Source organism: Girardinichthys multiradiatus, chromosome 6 (assembly GCF_021462225.1).
Source record: "Girardinichthys multiradiatus isolate DD_20200921_A chromosome 6, DD_fGirMul_XY1, whole genome shotgun sequence".
NCBI classification, from domain to species: Eukaryota; Metazoa; Chordata; class Actinopteri; order Cyprinodontiformes; family Goodeidae; genus Girardinichthys; species Girardinichthys multiradiatus.
This window is the reverse complement of record NC_061799.1, coordinates 6,554,291-6,579,901: the sequence shown is the minus strand read 5'-3', so window position 1 is coordinate 6,579,901 and position 25,611 is coordinate 6,554,291. Positions and strand designations below refer to the sequence as shown.

General features: G+C 40.4%; 1 protein-coding gene across 1 annotated transcript in view; it reads right to left on the bottom strand.

Moving 5' to 3' along the window:
- Positions 1–3,868: 3,868 nt before the first annotated feature.
- The window catches only part of LOC124870602 (polyamine-transporting ATPase 13A3-like), a 37,019-nt gene continuing 15,276 nt past the window's right edge, over positions 3,869–25,611 (bottom strand). The window contains exons 6-32 of the mRNA XM_047369406.1: positions 24,151–24,234; positions 23,978–24,047; positions 22,659–22,793; positions 22,363–22,435; positions 22,132–22,263; positions 21,577–21,744; positions 21,334–21,491; positions 19,850–20,038; positions 18,299–18,360; positions 18,007–18,157; positions 17,697–17,801; positions 16,482–16,632; positions 16,174–16,294; positions 15,605–15,729; positions 15,352–15,515; positions 13,402–13,500; positions 13,223–13,302; positions 13,091–13,133; positions 10,657–10,766; positions 10,357–10,453; positions 10,207–10,279; positions 9,914–10,091; positions 6,662–6,843; positions 6,464–6,552; positions 6,142–6,222; positions 5,791–5,886; positions 3,869–4,462 (exon numbers count right to left, since the gene is read on the bottom strand). Of these exons, the coding sequence (XP_047225362.1) occupies positions 4,280–4,462; positions 5,791–5,886; positions 6,142–6,222; positions 6,464–6,552; positions 6,662–6,843; positions 9,914–10,091; positions 10,207–10,279; positions 10,357–10,453; positions 10,657–10,766; positions 13,091–13,133; positions 13,223–13,302; positions 13,402–13,500; positions 15,352–15,515; positions 15,605–15,729; positions 16,174–16,294; positions 16,482–16,632; positions 17,697–17,801; positions 18,007–18,157; positions 18,299–18,360; positions 19,850–20,038; positions 21,334–21,491; positions 21,577–21,744; positions 22,132–22,263; positions 22,363–22,435; positions 22,659–22,793; positions 23,978–24,047; positions 24,151–24,234 (3,199 nt within the window). The 3' untranslated portion in view covers positions 3,869–4,279. The remainder of the gene's footprint in view (positions 4,463–5,790; positions 5,887–6,141; positions 6,223–6,463; positions 6,553–6,661; positions 6,844–9,913; positions 10,092–10,206; positions 10,280–10,356; positions 10,454–10,656; positions 10,767–13,090; positions 13,134–13,222; positions 13,303–13,401; positions 13,501–15,351; positions 15,516–15,604; positions 15,730–16,173; positions 16,295–16,481; positions 16,633–17,696; positions 17,802–18,006; positions 18,158–18,298; positions 18,361–19,849; positions 20,039–21,333; positions 21,492–21,576; positions 21,745–22,131; positions 22,264–22,362; positions 22,436–22,658; positions 22,794–23,977; positions 24,048–24,150; positions 24,235–25,611) is intronic.

The following is a 25,611-nucleotide window of genomic DNA, read 5'->3' as shown; positions in this document are numbered from 1 at the left end:
TTTTGGGAATAAGAGTGAGCAAAAATTCCTCCACAGTAGACTGACAAAGTGAACTGTAAACAGCCACTGAGATGTTCCTAAATTAAAGCTACTTAATAACGATGTGTCCTTAGTTTTAAACAGAGATTTTCCATTTAGGCTTCATAGATGGAATCCCCTAATTGCTTCCATCTATTAAGGATGAAAGCTAATGCCATAAATAATGGCAGAGTTGATTCTGTTGTTCATTTTCCGTACAGAAGGTTAGATTGAAATAATTTTAGAACCCTATAAAGAGATGACCCTAGAAATGAAAGAGGGTGTACTTTCCTTTATGACTGTAAATCTTCCTTTTATCCTTAAATGCATATAAAATATTGCTGTCTGAAAACCTTCTTGTTAAAGTAACTGCATTACTAACATCTCCATGATACTAAATGTAACACTATACTAAACCTATAGTCTTTTGCATTAGTTGCATTTTGTATCATCACTGTTAGTATAGTAGGATGAATTTATAGAAGGCATTCTTACTTGGAGCAATTACTTCATGTTATTGTTCAGACTGTGCATTGACTGTTATTCTTGCTACACTTTTAACAAAACTTTACTGAACCTTTTTACTAGTCAAGTTGCAATGGACTTGCACATGAGATTCTATGAAATATATGACACTGCTGAAAACAGGTATTGGCCCCCTACTTTGAAGGATATCTTCTTTTTTGTACAGGTCCTTCTCAAAATATTAGCATATTGTGATAAAGTTCATTATTTTCCATAATGTAATGATGAAAATTTAACATTCATATATTTTAGATTCATTGCACACTAACTGAAATATTTCAGGTCTTTTATTGTCTTAATACGGATGATTTTGGCATACAGCTCATGAAAACCCAAAATTCCTATCTCACAAAATTAGCATATCATTAAAAGGGTCTCTAAACGAGCTATGAACCTAATCATCTGAATCAACGAGTTAACTCTAAACACCTGCAAAAGATTCCTGAGGCCTTTAAAACTCCCAGCCTGGTTCATCACTCAAAACCCCAATCATGGGTAAGACTGCCGACCTGACTGCTGTCCAGAAGGCCACTATTGACACCCTCAAGCAAGAGGGTAAGACACAGAAAGACATTTCTGAACGAATAGGCTGTTCCCAGAGTGCTGTATCAAGGCACCTCAGTGGGAAGTCTGTGGGAAGGAAAAAGTGTGGCAGAAAACACTGCACAAAGAGAAGAGGTGACCGGACCCTGAGGAAGATTGTGGAGAAGGGCCGATTCCAGACCTTGGGGGACCTGCGGAAGCAGTGGACTGAGTCTGGAGTAGAAACATCCAGAGCCACCGTGCACAGGCGTGTGCAGGAAATGGGCTACAGGTGCCGCATTCCCCAGACCTGGGCTACAGAGAAGCAGCACTGGACTGTTGCTCAGTGGTCCAAAGTACTTTTGTCGGATGAAAGCAAATTCTGCATGTCATTCGGAAATCAAGGTGCCAGAGTCTGGAGGAAGACTGGGGAGAAGGAAATGCCAAAATGCCAGAAGTCCAGTGTCAAGTACCCACAGTCAGTGATGGTCTGGGGTGCCGTGTCAGCTGCTGGTGTTGGTCCACTGTGTTTTATCAAGGGCAGGGTCCATGCAGCTAGCTATCAGGAGATTTTGGAGCACTTCATGCTTCCATCTGCTGAAAAGCTTTATGGAGATGAAGATTTCATTTTTCAGCACGACCTGGCACCTGCTCACAGTGCCAAAACCACTGGTAAATGGTTTACTGACCCTGGTATCACTGTGCTCAATTGGCCTGCCAACTCTCCTGACCTGAACCCCATAGAGAATCTGTGGGATATTGTGAAGAGAACGTTGAAAGACTCAAGACCCAACACTCTGGATGAGCTAAAGGCCGCTATCGAAGCATCCTGGGCCTCCATAAGACCTCAGCAGTGCCACAGGCTGATTGCCTCCATGCCACGCCGCATTGAAGCAGTCATTTCTGCAAAAGGATTCCCGACCAAGTATTGAGTGCATAACTGTACATGATTATTTGAAGGTTGACGTTTTTTGTATTAAAAACACTTTTCTTTTATTGGTCGGATGAAATATGCTAATTTTGTGAGATAGGAAGTTTGGGTTTTCATGAGCTGTATGCCAAAATCATCCGTATTAAGACAATAAAAGACCTGAAATATTTCAGTTAGTGTGCAATGAATCTAAAATATATGAATGTTAAATTTTCATCATGACATTATGGAAAATAATGAACTTTATCACAATATGCTAATATTTTGAGAAGGACCTGTACATAAATATTTTGGATTATCAAATTATTTGCAATATCACCCAAAGATAACCAGATTAAATCCAAAACGGTTCTTAATACTTTTATTCATTAAGAGAAGAAAAGCTGTTCAAACCACCCTGACCCTATGCGAAAAAGTAAACGCCCCTCTTGTTAAAATATAATTTAACTGTGATTAACCATGTTTTCTTTGTTTAATTTTACTAACCACAACCAGGCCTGAAACCACCATGTGAGAAAGAGGACCTGTCTGACAACATGAAGTAGACTAAGGCCCTGTTTACACAACAACCCATTGAAAATGTTTTTCCATTTCTGTTAACACATTTACACTACAACGTTTTAATAACAATCTCTATTCACATGGGAACAGCAGACGTGAAGATTGTGTAATTCCACTGCCTCGTCACTAGTTTGCGATATGTTCTTCAAATTCAACATGAGCAAACATTTCCTGCTTACAAAAGGGGTAAAACATTAGCACTTTTCTGGAGAACCATTGTTAGATTCAAATGAGTCAGCAGCACAGGTAAGTACTCTGCAAAGGCGCCATTGTTATTGTTGATATCTTCGTCTTCTGTGGTCGGAACTTATGTTGTGAGCGTGCACATTAATTGCTACTTATTATAGTCATACTGCACATGACGCAAGGCTTTCCCGTAAGAAAGATTCCATTTTTCCTGTCTACATGACAATAGAGACCCATACTTTTTCAAACCATTACACTCTGAAACCCGGTCTCAACTTGTGCCATTTTTAGAAGAAACACAAATAATCTTTTCCACTTTCTGCAGATAATGTTGTTGTGTAAGCAGGGCCTAAACAATCTCAAAAAGGTACACAGGATGACCTAATCTATGGAAATCCAACAACTGATGAGAAACAAAGTCCCTGACATGTACCAGTCTGGAAAGGGATAAAAAGCCATTTTTAAGGCTTTGGGATTCCAGCAAATCACAGAAGGAGCAATTATCCACAGACGGAGAAAACATGAAACAGCAGTGAACCTTCTGAGGACTGGTTGGCCTATCAAAATTATTTCAAGTGTACATCAATGACTCATCCAGGATGACACAAAATAACCACACTTGCCACTGTTAATGTCAGTGTTCACGGTTCAACAGAAACTGCATCCATAAATGAGTTCTAAGGCAAAAACCAAAAATTAAGGTTTCAGAGCAGCCTAGTCTGAATCCAATTAGGATTCTGTAATATAAACTCTTCAATGTGGCTGAAATAAACAATTCTGCCAAGAAGATTGGGCCAAAACCCTTCTAACGTGGCTAAAGTGGTGACCACTGATGGTGGTCAGAGGGCTTAGTGGCGTCGGTCTATGGCAGCCTCACTTCTGTCAGTCTGCCCCAGGGCAGCCGCGGCTACAATGTAGCTCACCACTGTCAGTGCGTCAATGTGTGTATGAATGGGTGGATGACTGAATGAAGTGTGAAGCGCTTTGGGGTCTCTGGGGACTTGATAAAGCACTATACAAGTACAGGCCATTTACCATTTTCATCAGCAGTTATCACAATCTTGATGGCAGTTGTTGCCTTTAAGGTTTATTAGGTTCAGGAGCAATTACCTTTTACGCACATCCTTTGAAAACTACATTTTGTATTTATTCAGGTTATGTTTGTCTGATATTAAAAGTTTATATTGAGTAGAAACATGTAACAGTGACAACAAAAGGGACATAAGAAATCTGTACAGGGGGCAAATACTTTTTCATCGTACTGTAGTATGCTCACAGTTTCTGGACTGATTGGAATGTTCAAGTATGATGATTGCTCCATAACACCAGTGTACAGCTCTACAAAGCTCCAAAAGTGGAAAGGAGTTTTACCAAGAACTCTGACACAACCTAGGATTCAGAGGTTAGTCCACTTTGATAGGGAGGGTGAAAATGAAGGAGGACATCAAGTATGATACGTTCGCAGAGAGTCAAGTCCAGCAGGAGATCTTGTAGGACATGTCTCTTCAGGATGTTTGTTAATGTCTCATGCAGGGATCAAAGAGTTGGAGAGATGTGGGACTGTGGATCACTGGCATATGTGACAATAGAGGGCTTGGGGGGCCAGTCGGCACACTCCTGCAGCTCCAGAGCAAGTTGCCTGTACAGCACCTTTGGGGGCTTGTTCCTTCGACAAAACAACCTGGACAGGAACAACGCGCCCCAGCTGTTGTTGGCAGCCTGTGAACACATTAATAAGAAAAAGATCTAGAGATCAAAGTAGTGAGTGACCATATCATCACTTTAAATTTATTTTGCTGAATGGCTAAAGACGTGGATACTAAAACTAACAGATACAGACTTCAATATTACTCAATGACAATATGTTGATGGAAGAACAAACATCATGTATAATGTAATGCACAATGTCAAATCCTTAAACTCCTGTTACACTGTTGTGAATCTATAGCATAATAAAATACCTGGCTTTAAGTAATCCAGCATTTGGCCTCCAGCATCCAGGTGTGATATATAGATCATTGAAACTATATATTTACATACACTGTATAAAAAGGCATATAAAAATGTTTCCTCACTGTCTGACATTAAATCAGATCAAACTTTCCTGTTTTAGATCAGATTTAAAAAGACAGCAAAGTCAGTACTTTGAAATGGTAATCACGAAACACTCAAATAGAAAACTTATGGGAAGAGCTGAAAGTGTGTCTGAGCAAGACGGCCAACAAACCCGACTCAGTAACACCAGTTCTAATGAGAAAAAGCTCAAAATTACAGCAAACTATTCTAAGAAGCTTGTTGGAGGATATCCAAAATGTTGAAGATAAGGCATTCAGTGAAAAAGAAAAAGTTTTTCTTCTTATAAATCCTTTTGTTATTCTGGCATTTAGTAAATGGAAATAATTTTGGTAATCCAAACTGAAACCAAAGAATATTTAGTCTGATTTATTTTTTATTCTTCAGTTTTATCTGATTTAATGTTAGACATGAAGAAAAAAATGCTACTTTTTTATATATTGTACGTAAACATCTTGTTGCTATTTCTGAACTGATGAGGATTTGCCTGAACACATGCTGAGGTGGGTTCTGGCCTATGTTCTGACTTAATCAGCTCATAATTATTTGACTGCTTGGGGGCAGCCATAAACTGTACAACAAGCTTTGAACTTTCAAGTCCAGATTACAGGCAAACAATAAGCATGGAAATGAAAACAGGGAAAAACTAAAGTACCCTGTCCCGACACAGTAGCACAGTGTAAATTTGACACCCTTCATCCCAATACACGTGCTCTATACCAAACGGAACGTATCATGAGCAATACTTCAGATATGTGACAGGACTTTATGTTTCACCCAATGTACTTAATTTTTCACATTTAGACACCCACTAAACCAAAATTGTGTGATATAATGTACCAGCATACTTTTCAAGAAAAACAATGTAACAGCAGCTTTAGAAGTGAAAGAGAATAAGAGTTAAGTACGAGGTATGATCTAAACAATGAGACTGAATAAGGTAGATTTTAGTAAAATAAAAAAAGGTTCCCAACCTGTGGTGTGTCGCCAGAGGAGGACTCTCTGGGGCCATTCGCCCCTTGACCTTCTCTGAAAACAAACCTCCACAAGATGATGTCAACGATCAAAATCTACGGGAGATTTCAGGGGGGAACTTCAAGAGTCGGCTAATCATCAAGATTGAGTTACAGCACGAGAAAAACTGTAAGTATTACAAATTTAAAGATTTAAACTGTGTCACTGATTTCTCTCATTAGGAAGCAACTGTGCAGCTCAGCAAGGAATTTGGTAAAGACAAAAAAAATTTAATGCGTGCAAATCAAAACTTCAAATTCAGGAGGATCGGTCAGAGACAGAATGCTGGGTGTGATGTCAGGCGAGCGTACCTCCAACATGAAAGACGCAACCGTATTCGCTGCAATTATGACAACCAGAGTAACACGCCAGTCATGTGGAACACACACAATCTGAGGGGGATAGGCGGTCATGATGAGCAGTGCAGACAGCATCACACACAAAATGCTATTTCTCTTGCAGCTTTCACTTTTCTTTAAGCATGCTTATGTTTTTCATTCCATTTGGATGTTGCATCAGTCACATTCTTTAATAATTCATTAGCATGCAAACGAAAGCCAAGCATCACAATAGTGACCTGGATTTTATTATACACCCAGACACAATAAAAAAGAAATTAACAAAAAGGTTTACCTCTAGGAAGTTATCGATAGCAGAGATGGGGTACAGCATGATGAAGAGGAGAAAAAAATAGAGGCCGAGGCAGGACAGCATGAGGGGCCCTTATGAAAGATAAAACAGAGCTTCAGATGGTATTTTTATATTTAAAACCACTGATCTACCTGCGGTTTACTCTGACTTAAGAATGGTACCTCACTATAAATGTCTTACAATTCTTGTAACTCGGCTGCCTGAAGGGCTTTCCCTTGGAGAAAACAATTGCTACAGCTAAATACTGGAAAGACGACACGTAGAAAAGGGAGGTGTTCTCATAGTTCCTGATGTTTTTGTGGTCGTGAGAGTTTGTCCTATTTGGGCTTTCAGAAAAGCTGGATCGGGAGATGTTACAGGCACTGCAGAAGAGAATGAATGCATAACAGTTACATAAATAAAATGACTTATTTAAATCAAAATTATCCATCTTGGTTTAAACAATTTGATTTACTCTTGCAACATTTAATTAGAGCACACAAAGATAACATATGGGGTTCATCAAGTCCCCATTTTTGGGCCACTTTCATTCCTACACGCTCCCCCTAGCTCAAATTTTCAAGCATCACAACATTTCTTGCCCTGATGACAGCTGCTTGCATCCAGAGCTAAGGTAGTAGAATCTGCTGACAGGATAACTATGGGCACAAATTTCATTCATAAATATTTTGTGCTTATAAATTAGAATACGTAGTTGTGAATTAGGTTTTGTAAAAAATAAATAAATAAACGCCTGGAATTTCAGCTTTGTGCATGTGTAGATAGGAATGTGTGTGTGTAAAACAGATTTGTACTTGTAAAAAATAAATTACACACGTTGCTAATTTTTTTTGTGAAGGTCTGTTTACAGATACATAGCTAAAAACTATGTGTAAAACTGTGTGCTCAAGTTCCCTAACTTACCTGTGAGTTTCAACTTGCCCGTATGAATTTTGACAGGAATGTCATGTCAATCACAATTTTAACAATCCAATCAAAGAACAGATGAGTTTGGCTGTGGTGGAGGCATTTTCCTGAGCGGCACGTCATGGACGGATACTACATTTAAAGATGGAGGACGGCGCCAGTGCAACTGCAGCTGGGGTAGGCATTACTTCATGGTTTAGTGGAACAACAAGATAATTGTCCAGATAAATATTTTAAAAAATCACGGACGGTTACTATACTCTGTCATTTAGTGAGGTGCAGATCAGAAAAGCTGCTTCCATTTGAAGCATCTACGCAGTCTGGTTTACAAGCACAAAATATTTATGACTGGAATTTGCTTCCAGTTCTATACTTCACAAATCTGACTTCCATTCAAGATTAGCATGGTTGCACAATTGTGGAAAAAATAGGCAAAAAAAAAAAATCAAGACATCTGGTAGATGCAACAAACCTTTGGAACAAGCTGGGCTTTTTGAACTACATGCAAAACACTATACAGGTCCTTCTCAAAATATTAGCATATTGTGATAAAGTTCATTATTTTCCATAATGTCATGATGAAAATTTAACATTCATATATTTTAGATTCATTGCACACTAACTGAAATATTTCAGGTCTTTTATTGTCTTAATATGGATGATTTTGGCATACAGCTCATGAAAACCCAAAATTCCTATCTCACAAAATTAGCATATTTCATCCGACCAATAAAAGAAAAGTGTTTTTAATACAAAAAACGTCAACCTTCAAATAATCATGTACAGTTATGCACTCAATACTTGGTCGGGAATCCTTTTACAGAAATGACTGCTTCAATGCGGCGTGGCATGGAGGCAATCAGCCTGTGGCACTGCTGAGGTCTTATGGAGGCCCAGGATGCTTCGATAGCGGCCTTTAGCTCATCCAGAGTGTTGGTTCTTGAGTCTCTCAATGTTCTCTTCACAATATCCCACAGATTCTCTATGGGGTTCAGGTCAGGAGAGTTGGCAGGCCAATTGAGCACAGTGATACCATGGTCAGTAAACCATTTACCAGTGGTTTTGGCACTGTGAGCAGGTGCCAGGTCGTGCTGAAAAATGAAATCTTCATTTCCATAAAGCTTTTCAGCAGATGGAAGCATGAAGTGCTCCAAAATCTCCTGATAGCTAGCTGCATTGACCCTGCCCTTGATAAAACACAGTGGACCAACACCAGCAGCTGACACGGCACCCCAGACCATCACTGACTGTGGGTACTTGACACTGGACTTCTGGAATTTTGGCATTTCCTTCTCCCCAGTCTTCCTCTAGACTCTGGCACCTTGATTTCCGAATGACATGCAGAATTTGCTTTCATCCGAAAAAAGTACTTTGGACCACTGAGCAACAGTCCAGTGCTGCTTCTCTGTAGCCCAGGTCAGGCGCTTCTGCTGCTGTTTCTGGTTCAAAAGTGGCTTGACCTGGGGAATGCGGCACCTGTAGCCCATTTCCTGCACACGCCTGTGCACGGTGGCTCTGGATGTTTCTACTCCAGACTCAGTCCACTGCTTCCGCAGGTCCCCCAAGGTCTGGAATCGGCCCTTCTCCACAATCTTCCTCAGGGTCCGGTCACCTCTTCTCGTTGTGCAGCGTTTTCTGCCACACTTTTTCCTTCCCACAGACTTCCCACTGAGGAGCCTTGATACAGCACTCTGGGAACAGCCTATTCGTTCAGAAATTTCTTTCTGTGTCTTACCCTCTTGCTTGAGGGTGTCAATAGTGGCCTTCTGGACAGCAGTCAGGTCGGCAGTCTTACCCATGATTGGGGTTTTGAGTGATGAACCAGGCTGGGAGTTTTAAAGGCCTCAGGAATCTTTTGCAGGTGTTTAGAGTTAACTCGTTGATTCAGATGATTAGGTTCATAGCTCGTTTAGAGACCCTTTTAATGATATGCTAATTTTGTGAGATAGGAATTTTGGGTTTTCATGAGCTGTATGCCAAAATCATCTGTATTAAGACAATAAAAGACCTGAAATATTTCAGTTAGTGTGCAATGAATCTAAAATATATGAATGTTAAATTTTCATCATGACATTATGGAAAATAATGAACTTTATCACAATATGCTAATATTTTGAGAAGGACCTGTATAGTAGAATGAAATATGTTACAACTTATGGTTATAATGTAACAAAGATCCTTTCGACCAGTTTGACACAGTCTGATGGATTCACATGTGCGTGTTTTTAGGGACATGCAGCATATCTTATCTTTCTATGATGGAAATTTGACAGAAAGTGTGTAAAAAAAAAAAAAAACAGCCAAAAATCAAAAAATATTTTGAACTTTGAAAAGTTAAAAGAAGTATGGTTTCACTGAAAGCAAAGCAGAGAGTAAAGATGGATGACCTTTACATGGTACTGGATCTTTTCTGATGCAGTACTCAGACTTGTACAAATATCACACACATTGAGATTCTGCTGTGACTTAATTGGACCTATAGCTGATGGGTAAAGCCATTAATATCCCATAGTAAATATGACTCACTCTGACTGAGGCGTCCATGTCTCGTACCAGCTCTGCTGTTGTACCAAGTAGAAAGCCAAAACCTGGAAGGCCAGGCAGGTGAGGATCTGGGTCAGAACTGAGCAGAGCAGTGGGCCTGAGATCAGACTGGAAGGAGGACGTTGCCTAACCAGTTCCTTCCACGCTGGGTTCAGACTCACTGAAGACAGAAAAAACCCAGAAAAGCCATTAGCAAGTACTCTTTAAGTCACAGGAGCCCCATATTACCTCCACCAACTGAAAACTCTTTTAGGTGTAGTTGCCATGCTGCTCACTTGTGAAAGCAATGATGAGAATGATGACAAGGTCAATGAAAAGAAACTGGAAGTCTCCCAGGTTGCTGAGAATCTGCATTAACAGAAAGGTTAAAACTGCACAAGTAAAAGGAGAAGACATGGGAAAAATGAGATCAGTGTAGTTCTTACCCAGTAGAGCAGGATGACACTGATGTACTGGATGATGCTGTAGAGAGCCATGAATTTAAAGACGCAGAACGATGTGATGAGGGCGGCTCGTCCCTCCCTTTCGGTGAACAAAAAAATTACACTTGCACTTTATTATTTAAACTGTCTTAACAATTTTCACTGAATGAAGAAGAGTTCCACTCCCTAATGGTGGAAAATTTGCCATGGAAATGTACTTTAACCAGATACCAAAAGAAGAGTAGGACACAGGTTGCCTTTTGTTTGTCAGTGCTCCATGTTAGAACCAAATCATCACCATACCTGACGAGGTTGGGGACACAGGAAATGTTTGAGACGGACGAAGTGAAGGGTGAAGCGACTGACGCCTCCAGCTCAGACAGAGAAATCCCACTGTGAGCTCTCTTCAGGGCCTGAGAGGGAAAGTCCTACCAGTTACTCTTAGATGTTCAAAAGCAACATGTTTTCAGCTATTTTTAAAACTGGGTGAGGTATTTGTGTTGCTGTGTTACTATGAGCATCTTAGCGATAGCAACACACGACCTGATATGTAAACACCGTAAATGAACAATGACAGATTCCTTTACAGTTTTAACAAAACATTTTTATAGAGAAGCAAGAAAAGGCTTAATTAAAACCTTAGGCATGGTTTATTTTTCTGTCTTGGGCAGTTTTTAACATTCAAACACTATTTTGTATCAGTATAGAGTTGTGAATTTTTCTCTTCGAGGATCCTTGTTATGCAACAGAAGCTCTCCTCTTTCCATCTTTACAGTGCTGGCACATGGCTCTGCACATGGCACAGCCTCACTATCTGATGTAAGTCTGAGCATTGACTAGGCCACTCTAAAACCACCATTCTGTTTTTTTAAAACACTTCAGAGGTGGAGTTGCTGATGTCATTGTCCTGCTGTATAACCAAAGAGTGTTTTATCTTAATGTCACAGTCCTTCAGGATTTCCTGCTAGAGAGCAGAATCCTGCATCCTTCAATTATGGCAAGTCTTCCAGGTTCAGATGGAGCAAGCGGCCCCAGACCATTACACCACCGTGTTTTACTTTCTGTAAGATGTTCTTGGTCCAAAATGCTGTTCACAACATTAGCCTTTATTTATGTTATTTCTTCGTCGGCAGGCAGGAAGTGGAGTGGAGAAAGGGGGAAGACATGCAGCATATGTCTCCGGGGTCAGGACCCAGACCAGGGATGGCTTCGTCAAGGACTAAGGCCTCTGTATATGTTTCGCCCGCTCTACCGCTGCACCACGCACTGCGCCCCTACTCTAAATTCATTTTTAAACCTACAGAGCCCTGCAAAAGTATTCTTACCCCTTTTTCACAACTTTTTAGAAACCTCGGTGTATTTTATTAGGATTATGTGTAACAGGCATCCAAAGGAGTGCACAATTTGAAGTGAGGGAAAATTATATATGTATTTTAAACTATTTTACAAATAAAAATCTTGAAAGTGGAGTGTGCATATGGGTTCAGCCCAAAAGTCACTTAATTAGTAGATAGAGTCCACCTGTATGTAATTTAATCTCAGTATAAATCCAGCTGTTGTGTGAAGGCCTCTGAGGTTTGTTAGAGAACATTAGAGACATCATGAAGAAAAAGGAACAAAGCAGACAGGTCAGGGAGAAATTGTGGACGAGTTTAAGGCAGAGTTAGGTTATATAACAACATCCCAAGCTTTGAGCATCTCACAGAGCTCTCTTCAATCCATTATCTGATGGAAAGTGTATGGCACAACTGAAAACCCACCAAAGTATGGCCGTCCACCTAAACTGACAGGCAAGGAAAAGATTATTCAGAAAAGCAGCTGAGAGGCTTATGGTAACTCTGGAGGAGCTGCAGAGATCTGAAGCTCACATGGAAGAATCTGTTGATGGGACAACTATTAACTAGGCACTCCTCAAATCTGGACTTTATGTAAAAATGTGAAGAAGAAAGTGAAGCCAGTGTATAAACAATGCCATAACATGTCCTGTTTACAATGTACCTAAAGCATGAAGTGTGGGGAAAAGGCGCTGTGATTAGAGGACACCAAGTTTTTGGTCTACATGCTAAAACACTACTGTGTGGTGATAAAAAACACAACACATAAACACAGAATAGACCAGTTCCACAGCAAAGCAAGGTAGTGAGGACATTATGCTGAGGGAGTACAATTCTTCAGGGGGACAGGGAAGCTGGTCGAAGTTCATGGAAGATGGATGGAGCTAAATACAGAGAAATCATGGGAAACAAACTGCTACAGGCTGCAAAAGAGTTGAGATTGCAGTGGAAGGTTCACCCCTCTGTGGGAATGTAAATGCCACACGCACTGGTATAGTTTTGAACATTTAAAAAAAAGATGTTCCATTTCCCTTCCACTTTACAATTATGCACTACTTTGTTTGGTCTATCACATAAAATCTCTTGAAAATATATTGAAGTATTTCGTTGCAACATGACAAAATGTAAGGAAGTTCCAGGTGTGAATACTTTTGCAAGGCACTGTAAAAACTACAGTCCTTCACCAAAGTATTTGTACAATGTTATAAAGTGTAATTGCTTTTACACATTTTTGGACTTTATTACCATCTTCAGCCTATCTGCTGGGAATCTCTAATGTTCTGCTGGTAGAGCAGAATATCACAGTTTCACATTACAAATGATGTGAACTGATGAGAAAATGCACCACTAGTTTACAAAAGACTAATTCGGAATACGCCTGTTTGTGCAAAATCCATACATACCCCACAGTCATTGGCACCGTCACCACACATTCCAACAATGTAGCTGGAAAGTAAACAAAGGAAGAAAATGCAGCAGTGAAAACATATGAAAATGGGGGAAAGTACAGCAGTACAATCAGCTGAGAGCCTCACTCAATGCCCTGCAGGATTTCCACCAGCTGGGTCTTCTGGTCTGGAGACATGCGAGCAAACACTGTGGATCTTAGCGCGAGCTGCAGCGCCCCAATGTGGGATGAACATGCAATTACAACAGAAATGAATAAACAACAAACCTTATATAGACATCTAAAAGTGCAACAACAGGAAAGTACCTTCTGTATTAGCTGAGGAAAGTGTTCTGTGATAACAGCAAAGGCTCTACCATTCACAGCGAAGTGATACATATCCTCCTCCATGTTTATGTGTGCAGTCTGGGGAAGAGAAGAAGACAGGGTATTGGAAACAAAACAGAGTTCACTCTAACGTGGTTTGGACAAACAATGACAGTTTAGTGGATTCCTTCCTGGTTATTTTTCACCTCAAGTTACTACAACCAGTGTTATGCAGATCATTGTAATAAATAGCTAAAACATGCAAAACACCAGGCAATTCGGAACTGAAACAAGCATTTATGTAAGAGATAAGTGTGTTTTGTTTTTTGTTAATGCTAAATTTAGGTGCCATACAGTAAAGGAGCACAGCTGTAACCAAAGACTCTTGCCAAAGTTGCCATTGCAGGTAAATGGTGTATTTGTCTATTCGGTCATTTATTCTTAAGATCCCCCATTTCTCAAAAACCTAAATAAATACCAGAAACAATAATATAAAAATATCCATACATCTATTGTTTATACCTGCTTAGTTCTTGCAGGATTATGGGAGGCCTGGTGCCTATCCCCAGTGGTCAGTGGGCAACAGGTACGGTAAACCCTTGGCAGTTCCCCATTTAATCGCAAGGCAACACAAACACATACGGGAACTACCATGCACACACACACTCACACTTGAGGGCCATTTAAAGTAGCCGATTACACTAACATGCAAGTTTTTTGACAGAGGGAAGAAGTACCCAGAGAGAACACACGTGGAGAACATAATAATTCCAAGCAGAAAGATCTGGCTAGGATTCTGACCCAGAACCATCTTGCCATTTGTTTTTCACATGGAGAGCCAGAATATGCACCGCAGTGGATCACTTGCTTGTAATCATCTCATCTAGTTACAGCTTTAAAAAAAAAATAGCAGGACTTCCATCTGGTGCCAGGTTGCAGTAATCTAGCTGCTATGCTTCTTGTAATTTAATGTACTTACCTCAGGTCTCTTAGTGCCTACCTGATCTCACCTTGAGCTGAAGCCGTCTTTAGATCTTCTAGTCACTTCCTGGTTCAAACCACAACTTGTCCTAGTTTTTGTCAATGAAACCATGAATTCTGCTCTCAAGCAGAAAATCCTGCATTAAAGCCATCGGTTTCTAATAGCCAGAAGATCAATAACAACTCCACCTCTAAATGTTTTAATATATGGAGTGGCCTAGTCAAAGTCTAATCTTGAATCAGATTGAGATGCCGTGGGATGACCTTAAACAGGCCATTAATGTTCGAAAACCCTCCAATATTGCTGAATTAAAACATTCAGCAAAGAAGAGTGTGAAAATACTATTTCACGGGCCTGTAGATCAGAGGGAGCCATTGCATCAGGATAATAAAGAAGGATAGTTAAAACCTTGATCTGACTGCATCAGAAGTGGGGGATTTGCTGACTCCTCGGGGGTTGGGGGTTGTTTGGGGTGCTGTTTGCTGTGGGGAGACACCTGCACAAACACTATGACATCATGGAAGAGTAATAAGAAGACGAGTTTATGAACTGGTTATGGTGTTTAAATGTGAAGGCCCCTTATTTGGTTTTATCTTTCATATGTGTTGAAAAGAAAATAAGTGTTTAACTATTTATGAAGTTGAATTAATGTTGCTCTTGAAAATAGGGTGAACTTATGTGGGTAGCAGACTGTGAAAGACTTCCAATCCTCTCCTGGAACCTTTTTATGAAACATTTGAAAGAAATGTATGAGCTTTGATAGGTTACTAAACAAAAAGGAGATGGATATCATTTTTCTGCTTTTTAGCAGTTTTTTCTGTTCATTAACATAAAAAATGATATTGCTTAAAGTATGATTTAATCATTTACTTATTTGCCCAGACGCTCATTCACAGGAGCAGGGGAGAATAGAAGCAACGCTTTTTGCTTAATCAACTCTCATCACCCTGCAAAACCTTCAGGCTCACCTGACTGGCCCTGGCAGTCCGAGCAGGGTTGTCCATGTAACGCCACGTGATGCAGGCAGGGTGGGAGTCTTTTGGAGGCACAGCATCAGCAATGATAACGTTCTCATGTGGACGGACCATCCCGCAGTCTCGAGCTACAGATATGGCTGTCAGCATGTTGTCACCTGATAGAGGAAGCAGACAAAGCGGGAGCGTCAGTGCAGACTGCTGCATATACATATGATGAGTAGATTCCTTCACAGAGCAGAGCTACCTGTGACCATCAGAGTGCGGATGTCAGCCCTCTGTAGCTCAGTCAAAACACCAGCAGTCTCCTGTTTGATTTTGTTCTGCATGATGATCAAACCAAGGAACTCCATGTTGGTCTCTATCAGATCCCTTAACAACACAAAGCACGCAACAACATTATGAAAGAACACCTGTTTAACTTTAATATTAGAGTAACTGCAAACAGAAACAAACTTTGTGATACAGCAGTAGTTCTGCACTACACTGTACTGCAATTACAGCTGCATGACCTCTGGGTTATGTCTCTACCAGCTTCGCACATCTAGAGGCTGAACGTTTTGCTGAATGAAATAAACCCCAATAAAATACAGTGCAGTTTGTGGTTGTGACATAAAAGGTGAATAAAAGTTCAAGCAGTATAAACACTTTTGAGGGGATCAGAAAACCTAATTTTCATGTAGAAGAAACCTCAAGAATACCAGAGTTTAAAGTTAAATCATTAACATGGGAAATCCAGGTGACAGACACAGCAGATTCAGAATTATGGTGGGAGGGTTGTACTGTGAACTGCGTTATCTGTGATTGGTGACGTACCTGCTGAGGGTCTGCACTTTGTGCCAGGAGAGTTTGGACTCCAGTTGTCGATGTGCCAGTGCAATCACCCTGAAACCCTGCCTAGTGTAGCTCTCCAGAGTCTCAGTGAAACTCTGTGGGACTGAAGAGAAGGACAGGGTCATATCGGGCTGGCCTTTCTTTAAAAACGAGATCATGTACTGTAGACGAGGTACCAGAGGATGCAGGAATTTTCAGCTCCCAGTTTCTTTCTATCCTTATAGGGAAAACAAAAAAGGAGAGCCTTTCTCCACGACAAAGCTTTGTCATACAGAAGAAGAAGGCCTAACCTGACTGTGGTTTGCAAAGGCTGGCCACGACCTCTGGTGCCCCCTTCAGGAAGGCTTCCATGTGTTTTTCTCCCAACCTCCTGACCACCACGCTCATCCTCTGCAGCGCTGAGGAGAAGGGGAACTGGCGCACTATACCGATCTCACAGGACTGGAGAGCCAAAATTTAATGTTGTAAAAATTCAAGAAAGTCCATTTTTTTCCAACTGCTTCTTTGTCAACAAAAAGGTGCTATGCACAGAGAACATTACTTTACAGCTCCTAGCAAAACTATTCACACCCCTTACAGCTTTTCACATTTAGTCACCCACAAACTGACAGAGCAATACAAAGTTCATATTGTCAGGGTAAAATAAAGAATACATGGTTTTCAGAAACCTCTTAACAGATATTCTTCCAGGATTGTCCTATATATAGCTCCATCCATCTTCCTATCAACTCTGACCAGGTTTATTGTCGTTGCAGAAGAATGTAAATCCCACAGCATGATGCTGCCACCACCATGTTTAACTGTAAGAGTGGTGAGCAATGTTGGTCTTTTCACCCACACAGATTTATGCTTGTATGATCAAAAGGTTAATGAGTACGGCCCATTTGCCATGTCCCCTACGTGGCTTGCGTCAACATTTAAATGGGACTTCTTTTGTCTTTCTTTCAACAATAGCTTTCTTCTTCTCACTCTTTTAAAAATGGCAAATTTGTGGAGTGCACAACTAATAGTTATCAACAGATTCTCACACCTGACCTGTCTGCTGTGTTCCTTTGTCTCCATAATGCAGTTTATTCACTAATGTTCTCTAACAAACCTCCGAGACCAGAAACAGAACAACTGCTTTCATACTGGGATTAGATAACGAGCAAGTCTATTTACTGATTGGGTGATTGTGAAATAAATTGGTTGCACTGTTTTTTTTCAGGGGCATCATAGTAAAAGGGGGTGAATACAAATGCACACCACGCTTTCCAGACTTCTTTTAACATTTTTTTTTTTAAACCATGTATAATTTGTCTTCCTCTTCACAATTATGCACTACTGTGTGTTGGTCTACGGCAGAACATAGAATTATGTGGATGTAAGGTGACAAAATGCAAAAAAGTTCCAAATAGTGAATACTTTTGTGAGGGACTGTATGCTGGAAAATAAATGGACTAGACTGTTGTAAACTCATGTATAGAATAGAAATGCTGCTGTGCATGTATGCATGGCCACTGTACTGCATTCTGACTGTCATTCCTGACAGTTTGCTTTGGAGGTCGAACAACTGTGGGCATCAATGGATTGTGGAGAGCAGTTTCTTCTTCTGTAGGCTCTTCTAAAATCTAAACCAAAAAACAAACGGCACAAATATTATTTTGGAAACATCCTGAAGACGTCACATTAACCCTGCTGTGACAAACATGAACATACTGAAACACTTTCTTTCTGAAGCACCCATAGGAGCAAACTTTAGCCAACAGTTTGGTGTCATCAAATTTCAGGACAACCTGATTACTCTGTACTAAATGTGCTAAGCGTTTTGCTTACCCAGCCTGTGGCAGCAAACATCTTGATATCTAAAGGGTCTCCAGAGTACTCTCCTTCTATTTTGGTCAGTGAGTGACACGTTGCCATGCAGGCCACGAATGCGGTGTTCATCAGACCCTCCTCAGCTACTCCCAGCTCTGGTGCAACAAAGCTGCAGTGCAGATGGACACAAGGTCAGTGAGTTCTGAGTTATTAGGAGAACTGTTGGTCTTAGAATCAGCTCAAAAACCTTTAAAGATGTTCTGCATTTATTTTCATGTGACTAAGAGAGACCAAAGACGTGTTACCCTACCTTTCATTCTCCACTCTCTGAATGCCCCACAGATCCAGTCCATCCTCAGTAAGAGTACCAGTCTGCGGGATACAACAAACCCTTAATGCATGCAGCAAAACACCAGACATGCCAGCTTAGATATTCAGAACATTTAAATCACGACCTTTGCTACACTCTTAAACTGCTTTCTTTTCATGAGTTCAGTTGAAGCCAGATAAAGCTTACCAGGACAATGGGGGCGAACACTGAGGCAGCACTGCATACTGTATCTTACAAAATCCATCCATACTCCTCACTCCCTCTGAGTCAATACTCTCAATACTTTCACCGCAATTACAGCTGAAAATCTTTTGAGGTATGTCTCTAATATCTTTGCACATCTGGAGACAGACAAGGTTTTCCATTCCTCTTCGCAAAATAAAAAAGCTCAGTCAGTTTGGATGTAAACCTCTGTGCATATAAATTTTCAAGTCTTGTCACAGATTATCAATTGATCAGTCTGAACTTTGACTGGGCCATTCTAACAGGTGAAAATGTTTTGATCTAAACCATTTAACTGTAGCTCCCGGTGTGTGTCTTGGGTTGTTGTCCTGCTGGAAAATGAACCTTCCAAACCTTTTATAGCCTCTAACAGGGTTTTAGGGTTTTCTTCCAGGACTGTCTTGTAATTAGCTTCATTCATCTTCAACAGCATGATGCTGCCACCATAGGTGGGATGGAGTGTTCCAGGTGATGTGCAGTTAGTTTTCAACCACCATCATTGCATTAAGGCAGAAAAGGTTCCTCTTGGTCTCTTTTAACCAGAACACCTTGTTCCATATGTTTGCGGTGTCCCCTACAGGCCTTCATACAGCTGTCATCTTGTCACCTTTTTTATATATATATTTTTTGCAGCACTAGAGGCCTTTATTTTTTCATTTTTCTGACAGTAGGTAGACAGGAAAGAGGGCAAAGAGAGGGGGAGACATTCAGCAAAGCTTGCCAGGTACGCGACTGGAACCCGGACATCCGCATCAAGGACTTTAGCCTCTGCACATGGTCGGACGCTTAACCCTTACACCACCAGCGCCGCACCCATCTTGTCACTTTTTAATAAAGACAGCTCTTCCAGAATTAGCATGGGTCTTTCCATTTTTAGATCATGGATTAAACAGAGCTCTGTGAAATGTTCAAAGACTTAGCTATTGTTTATGCCACAACCTGTCTTGGTCTTCATTATGCTGTTTCTTCATTAATGTTCTCTAACAAAACTCTGAGGGCAGAAACAGAACAGCTAATTTGCTCCAGTTACCGCTCATACAGAACAATGCTGACATTAAACATCCTGCCTTGGGACAGTAAAGCTTGAAATTGTTGCTGAATTGAGCTGCACAACACATCAAGACTCTTTGGAATTTCTGGTCGTCAAAGTATGTACTTCCTTTTGAATCACATTTCTTTTATATGAGCTGGAAGTGGGTTTGGATTTTGTGGATCCAAATTTTGGAGTTTTTTTTTTAAAGAACCAACCTTAGTAGTTGGGAAAACAAACCTTGAACTCAACAGTGAAATATAAACTCGCATCGTTACCTTGTCAAAGCACACCAGGTTAAGCTGGCCACACATGTTGATCCTCTGAGGACTGATGCAAAAGATCCCGACACGCTTCAGACGCCGCTGTGCATACACAATGCCGGCTGTCATGGCTGCTGGTAAGGCCGGTGGAACGGTGATGGTGATGATGTCCAGAGACTCAATGATGATGGTTTTAGCTGAAACCTGCATATGTTCAAAGACTGTCATTGCACACGTATCAGTCAAACAGCACCTCCCACATTTAGAGGCACCCCTGGTAAAGACGTGGAAAAAGCTTTAAAATAAAATGATCTTTTACTGCAGCCACAAAATCTTAATCTTAAAAACTTAATAAAGTACTTTTGTTTAAGTAAATTTATTCAGTGGGGGAGAATATTGTTTCCACAAATCTACCAGTGACACAAATACACAAAATACTCAATTTATTTATCATATTTAGACATTTTAGGTTGATTAGAGTGGCCCTAGTAATGGCCCTAGTAAATGCGTTATAGTGGATAGCTATTATTTTAGTTTTTTATTTGTTTGTTAATCAAAAAAGTATAAACTTCTTGAATTAAGAAGGTAAAACCTGTAAAGGTGTCTGATTTTTTGCTGTAGTCTCTTTATTCTCTCTTTAGTGAGAATGAAATAAAGCAAGCATTTTGTCATCAGCCAATGATTAAAGCCAACAACACATGACCGAATAACAGTATGTTAAAAAGACAAAAAGGGTAAAGATAAAGAAAAAAGATAAAAGAAATCCAGAAATGTTGAAAGTGTTTACTAGGGTTGCACAATGCATTGAAACTTAGTTATTACAGTTTTACTGAACACAAACATCAGCTGCAATTAATATCAGCTAATTATTGAAAAAACATGCTTTCAGGCTTTCTAGGCTAGCAATATACTTAATGATAGTGTTTATTAATGCAGCATAAAATGCTTTCATAGGTTAAGTAGAGGTAAAGTCTAAAAGAAACCATGTTATGCATGTTTGCATGGACCCAACACAGAACATTAACAAGTTTTAGTTTACAGTTTATTTATTGTAACTTATTATGACATTCACCAACTTTATTGCACGTTGCATGTTTTCCTAATATCAAGTAGGTTTGATGTTCCTTCAGATAAGAGAAGCCTTGAGGATGAACTGCTCTTGAAGCTGGTTGGAAGCTGTTTGTAATAACTGAAACATTTAACAACACAGCTGGTTGGATAATCTTCAAAAGTGAGTACAACCTTTTCAGTTACAGCTTGGGTGACTAATATTGGTGACACTGGTGTTTTTAGTGAAAAACAATTATTTCCTAACATGGAGTTTTTCCCCCACTGAATAAATGTACAAATTAAAGGTTATATGTTTCTACAATATTTAGTTTGAGTTAATTTGACTGCAATAATTAAAAAACAATTCTTATGGTTTTCCATATCTGTACCAGGGGTCCTGATAAAAATGACAAACACTGTACATGTTTCTAGAAAAGGAGCAGTGAAACCTTGTTCATGATGCTGAGTATGATGGTGTAGATGAAGCCGATCCCCGCCACACCAACCAGACACAGCAGGAACAGGTAAGCATCTCGGTACAGCTTAAAGTCTGTGGGTTTAGGGTACAGGATGGAACGCACCAGCAGGCCCTTCTCTGTACTAAAACCTGGGGGAACATAATGTGCTCATTCAGATTTCCTCGTCTTGGCGTTTTGAGGATGAACATGTCCAGGTGTGTCCAGGTGTCTCACCGGTTCGGATCACAACAGCCTTCACCAGTTCACCGGTGTAGAAACGGGTCTGGATTACATGGGTACCACAGAAAAGTGTGTGTCTCTTGTGTTCCTCCATGTTGTATCTCCTAGCTGCCTCGTCACCTGAACTGGGTAGACTGGTTTTGGTCACTGGAACGCTTTCACCTACGGACAGAACACATATTGAGAGATTTCCAGTGAAACCAAAGTTTGAAAAGATTTTATTGGGAAAAAGATGTTTTTTTAAGTGTCTCCAGGGGTTACATGATTTGGTTTGTTTTGATATGGGCTGATGAACTCCCATATCTAAATAAGTGCTTTTTAATAAATCCCAGTGATACTTTTCTTTTAAAAGCCAGGGAAAGCTGTTGTGATCAAGGAAATTTCACTTCAAATTTGTTTAAGGAAATAAAAATAATTGGTAATCTAATTGGAACCTTGTTCCTGATGTAGAAACAGAAAAGATTCCCAACAGTGTGAAAAGTATCCTAAATCAGTTTTTAGAGAGGTTCAATCCTGATTGGAAGCACCAAACACAGCAAACATCCTCACCTGTCAGCATGCTCTCATTTACAACACAGGTTCCTTGGAGAAGTACAGCATCGCAGGGCATTACCATCCCATTGGCTGGGATAGAGATGACATCACCGGGCACAAGGTCAGTTGACATGGCCTGTTCTATATCTGAGATTAACATAACAGTAAATGAGGAGAATTGGTAACTCAGCAGAGAGTCTATGTCCATTTACATTATGTGCAGCAGAACCTGAACCTGAAACATGCCTTTATTTCCTCTGCACACCGACACACGAACCACACTGTGAGAGGCCACCATATCATGAAGCATCACATATTGCTGAAAAAACATAAGAGTTGCTGATTTAGAGTGGAAGGAACATTTATTCAAAAATGGAAGAAAAAAAACATCACAGGACTAAAAGCATTCTGGTCACCTAACAGGATTTGTTCCCAGTGATCATTTTGTGTAGAAATCTAGGAGAATAAAGTTCTTCTATAGAACATACAAAATTTGAACAATGCCCCCTCAGGTCCCTTTCCAAAGATCATATATAACTCACCTTTCTAATGGTATACAATGAGGTAGCTATTGATATGACTGACATGAAAACTATGGCTGTAGCGTAATAGTAGTAGTCCTCAGCACTCCACAAAACAACACTGAAGAGCTGGAAGATGTAAAAGGGATTGAGGACCTGATGGGAAGTAAAAGAGAAAGAAACACTCAGAAAGTTGAAAAATACAGTTATTGCTATTATGCGCCGCTTGATATATATAAAAAACTTTATTAGAAACTGCTTTGAGATTATTTTAAATGCAATGGACATGGAGATGGAAAGGAGAAGCAAGAAAAAGAGAGACGTGGGACAGAAAAGTAAAAGGGAAAGAAGGAGATAGGAAGAGAGGAGAGAAAGGATACTCAAAATAGAAGAAAACACTAGAAGACTGCTTCTATACCTGCAGAAACACATTTATAACAAAACGTTACTGAAAAGTACACGGTACTAATGAAAGTGTGATGTATTTAGTGGCAACTGCAGCTAAATATAAAGTATATCTTTGTACCTGTAAACACCTGAATTCAAACACTTCTGGGTATAGAATATTCAATAGCAGGTGTGAGGAGCCACAGAACTGCCCCTTCGGACCCGATACAGACAAGGAGGAGATCGAGGCCACAGACATCCAGACAACCCCCCCCAAGGAAAGAGCACAGGAGAGCCCCCGGAGAGCCACCAGCCCTGTCGGCAGCCGACTACACCGAAGCAGATCAAACCATGGACCCTGAGACCCCGTCACCCCCAGCAGAGGCCCGACGGAGGCAGGGGTCCCAGGCCCGCCAAACAGCCACCAGGATTGAGTCTGCACACACCAGAGCACCCAGTCCAGGACACCAAGATCCATCAACACACCAGCGGGCAGAGACCACCAACCAGGACATAGATATTGAACACATGCCCCCGAACACAAATGCCATTAATTCCTTTTACCCACAGGGGCACACCATGACAAGAGAACTCCATCCCTGAAAAGCTGATGACGACACATCCATACAGTGCGAGCAGGGCAGACAGCCCCTGCTCCAAGCACCCCCACCCATTCTGGCCCCAAAACACAGAGTGCTGCGATGGCAAAGCAAGGGCTCCTTGCAAGGCCACCTCAGCCACCAACCGTGAGCGAAACAGAGCAGACACCACAGAGCCCCGTACCCACACCGGACCACCCGAACCCACACCAAGATGGGATCAACTCACCTGCCAAGCACTCCCTGACCGACAGCCCCCACCATGCCCCCACAACAGAAGCAGTATTAATTCATGGCAGTGTCGTAAAGGAAGAGCTGTCATGCCTGATTTAAGGCCTTGGGTTTAACACTCACCTCCTTTATGAGAAGCTTGAACAGAGAAGGGACTCTCACAGCAATCTCATTCTCCCCAAAAAACAACCTCCTAGAAGAATTGTCAATATTTCTTTTTATTTTGTTACCAGGAGGTCTACATGAACTGACATTTTCCTTCATAAAAAACTAAAGCACAAGATGCACAGAGGTACCTGTAATCTTGCAGCGTTTTGGTAAGCCCATAGCTGTGTTCAGAGTAGATGTGGGAACAGCTCACCTTCACATCCTCCAGGCCTCTAGAGAAGCAGACAGTTTTATCATCTATGGTGTGCAAAACAGCACACCAAATAGCCCAAAATTAGTCTTACCAATTTAGATACATGTTTAATCACATTTTTTTAAACGTTGTCAAATATCTTACACACCTTCTTAGTTATCTGCTTTAATTTGCCATCGGTGCAATAAAACTCCTCTGAACATTTACTGGACCTTTCTCTTCTCATACAAATTTTAGGGACCTCATGTACTGCACACATCCACATCAGTTACAAAGTAAAAACTGCTGGGTTGGTTTCTTCAACCCTGGGTTTAGGCTGATGGGACAGAAGTTGGCTGAGAAAACCTTGGGTCAAAATTAGGGACCCAGCATGTTGGATTACCATTTTGCACATTTTGAAGGTACAACGACCTAATTAGACTTCACCAAACCTCTTCCACAGGACCAAAGAATAAGTAGTTACATGGTAAAATGATAGTGTATAACAATGTTAACCCTAACCCTTAGTTCACTTAAGAGAAAATTAGTTTTTCACCTGCTAAGTAGTAAGCAAAAGATAGCGCTAGCTATGTTCAACATTTACACTTTGACCAAAGAATTTATCATAAGGTGAAAATGGACAAGGTAAGACGATTTCTATTTATTCTTTACTGTAAGTATTACTGGAATTAAGTTTAATGTTATTTGTTATAGTTGTATTCATTAAAGAACGAGCTTAATTGTGGATTTTTAAACAAAGGCTGACTAAAGAGCACAACAATATGGTTAATTGTATACAATGCTATTAATTGGTTATGATTATTATTATTTATTGATTATGATTATTATTATGGTTTATCAATAAAACCATTCCTAGACAAATAGTAGGTTGTTAATTTTTACTAAAAGTCTTTTTTTTTTTTTGCATAATTAACCAAAAAAAATATTCAATTGGATAAAACTTTATCAACCCCAAAGAGAAATTTTATGTTGTCGTACCTCGTATTATCCAAGTTTCTTTAAAGAGTTGTAGATGCTGATGGCAGTGGACAGGAAGGATCTCCTGTAGCGGTCTGTCTTTAGCAGCCCACCTAAATAAGCCTCTCTTGATGTCAAGAGACATCAAGAGAGGCTGAATCAAACATGAGAAGCCAGTGCCACCTGACTGCTAAAGACAGACAGGGGGGAGAAGGAGGTGCCAGGATTTCCCAATGTACAGTAAAGTCAAAATTATTCATACCTATCGCAGATTGATAAAAGTAGTCTTTTATTTTCATTGTATCTTGAGTGAAAGTAAAATGTTGTTGGCTCGGTCCAGACCTCCATCTACAGTACATAAGGCTCCTTCTGCTTAAAGCATGTGATCTTCTTCTTGCCTGAACAACACAACCCTTAAATTATTGTGCCAGAAGTTGCT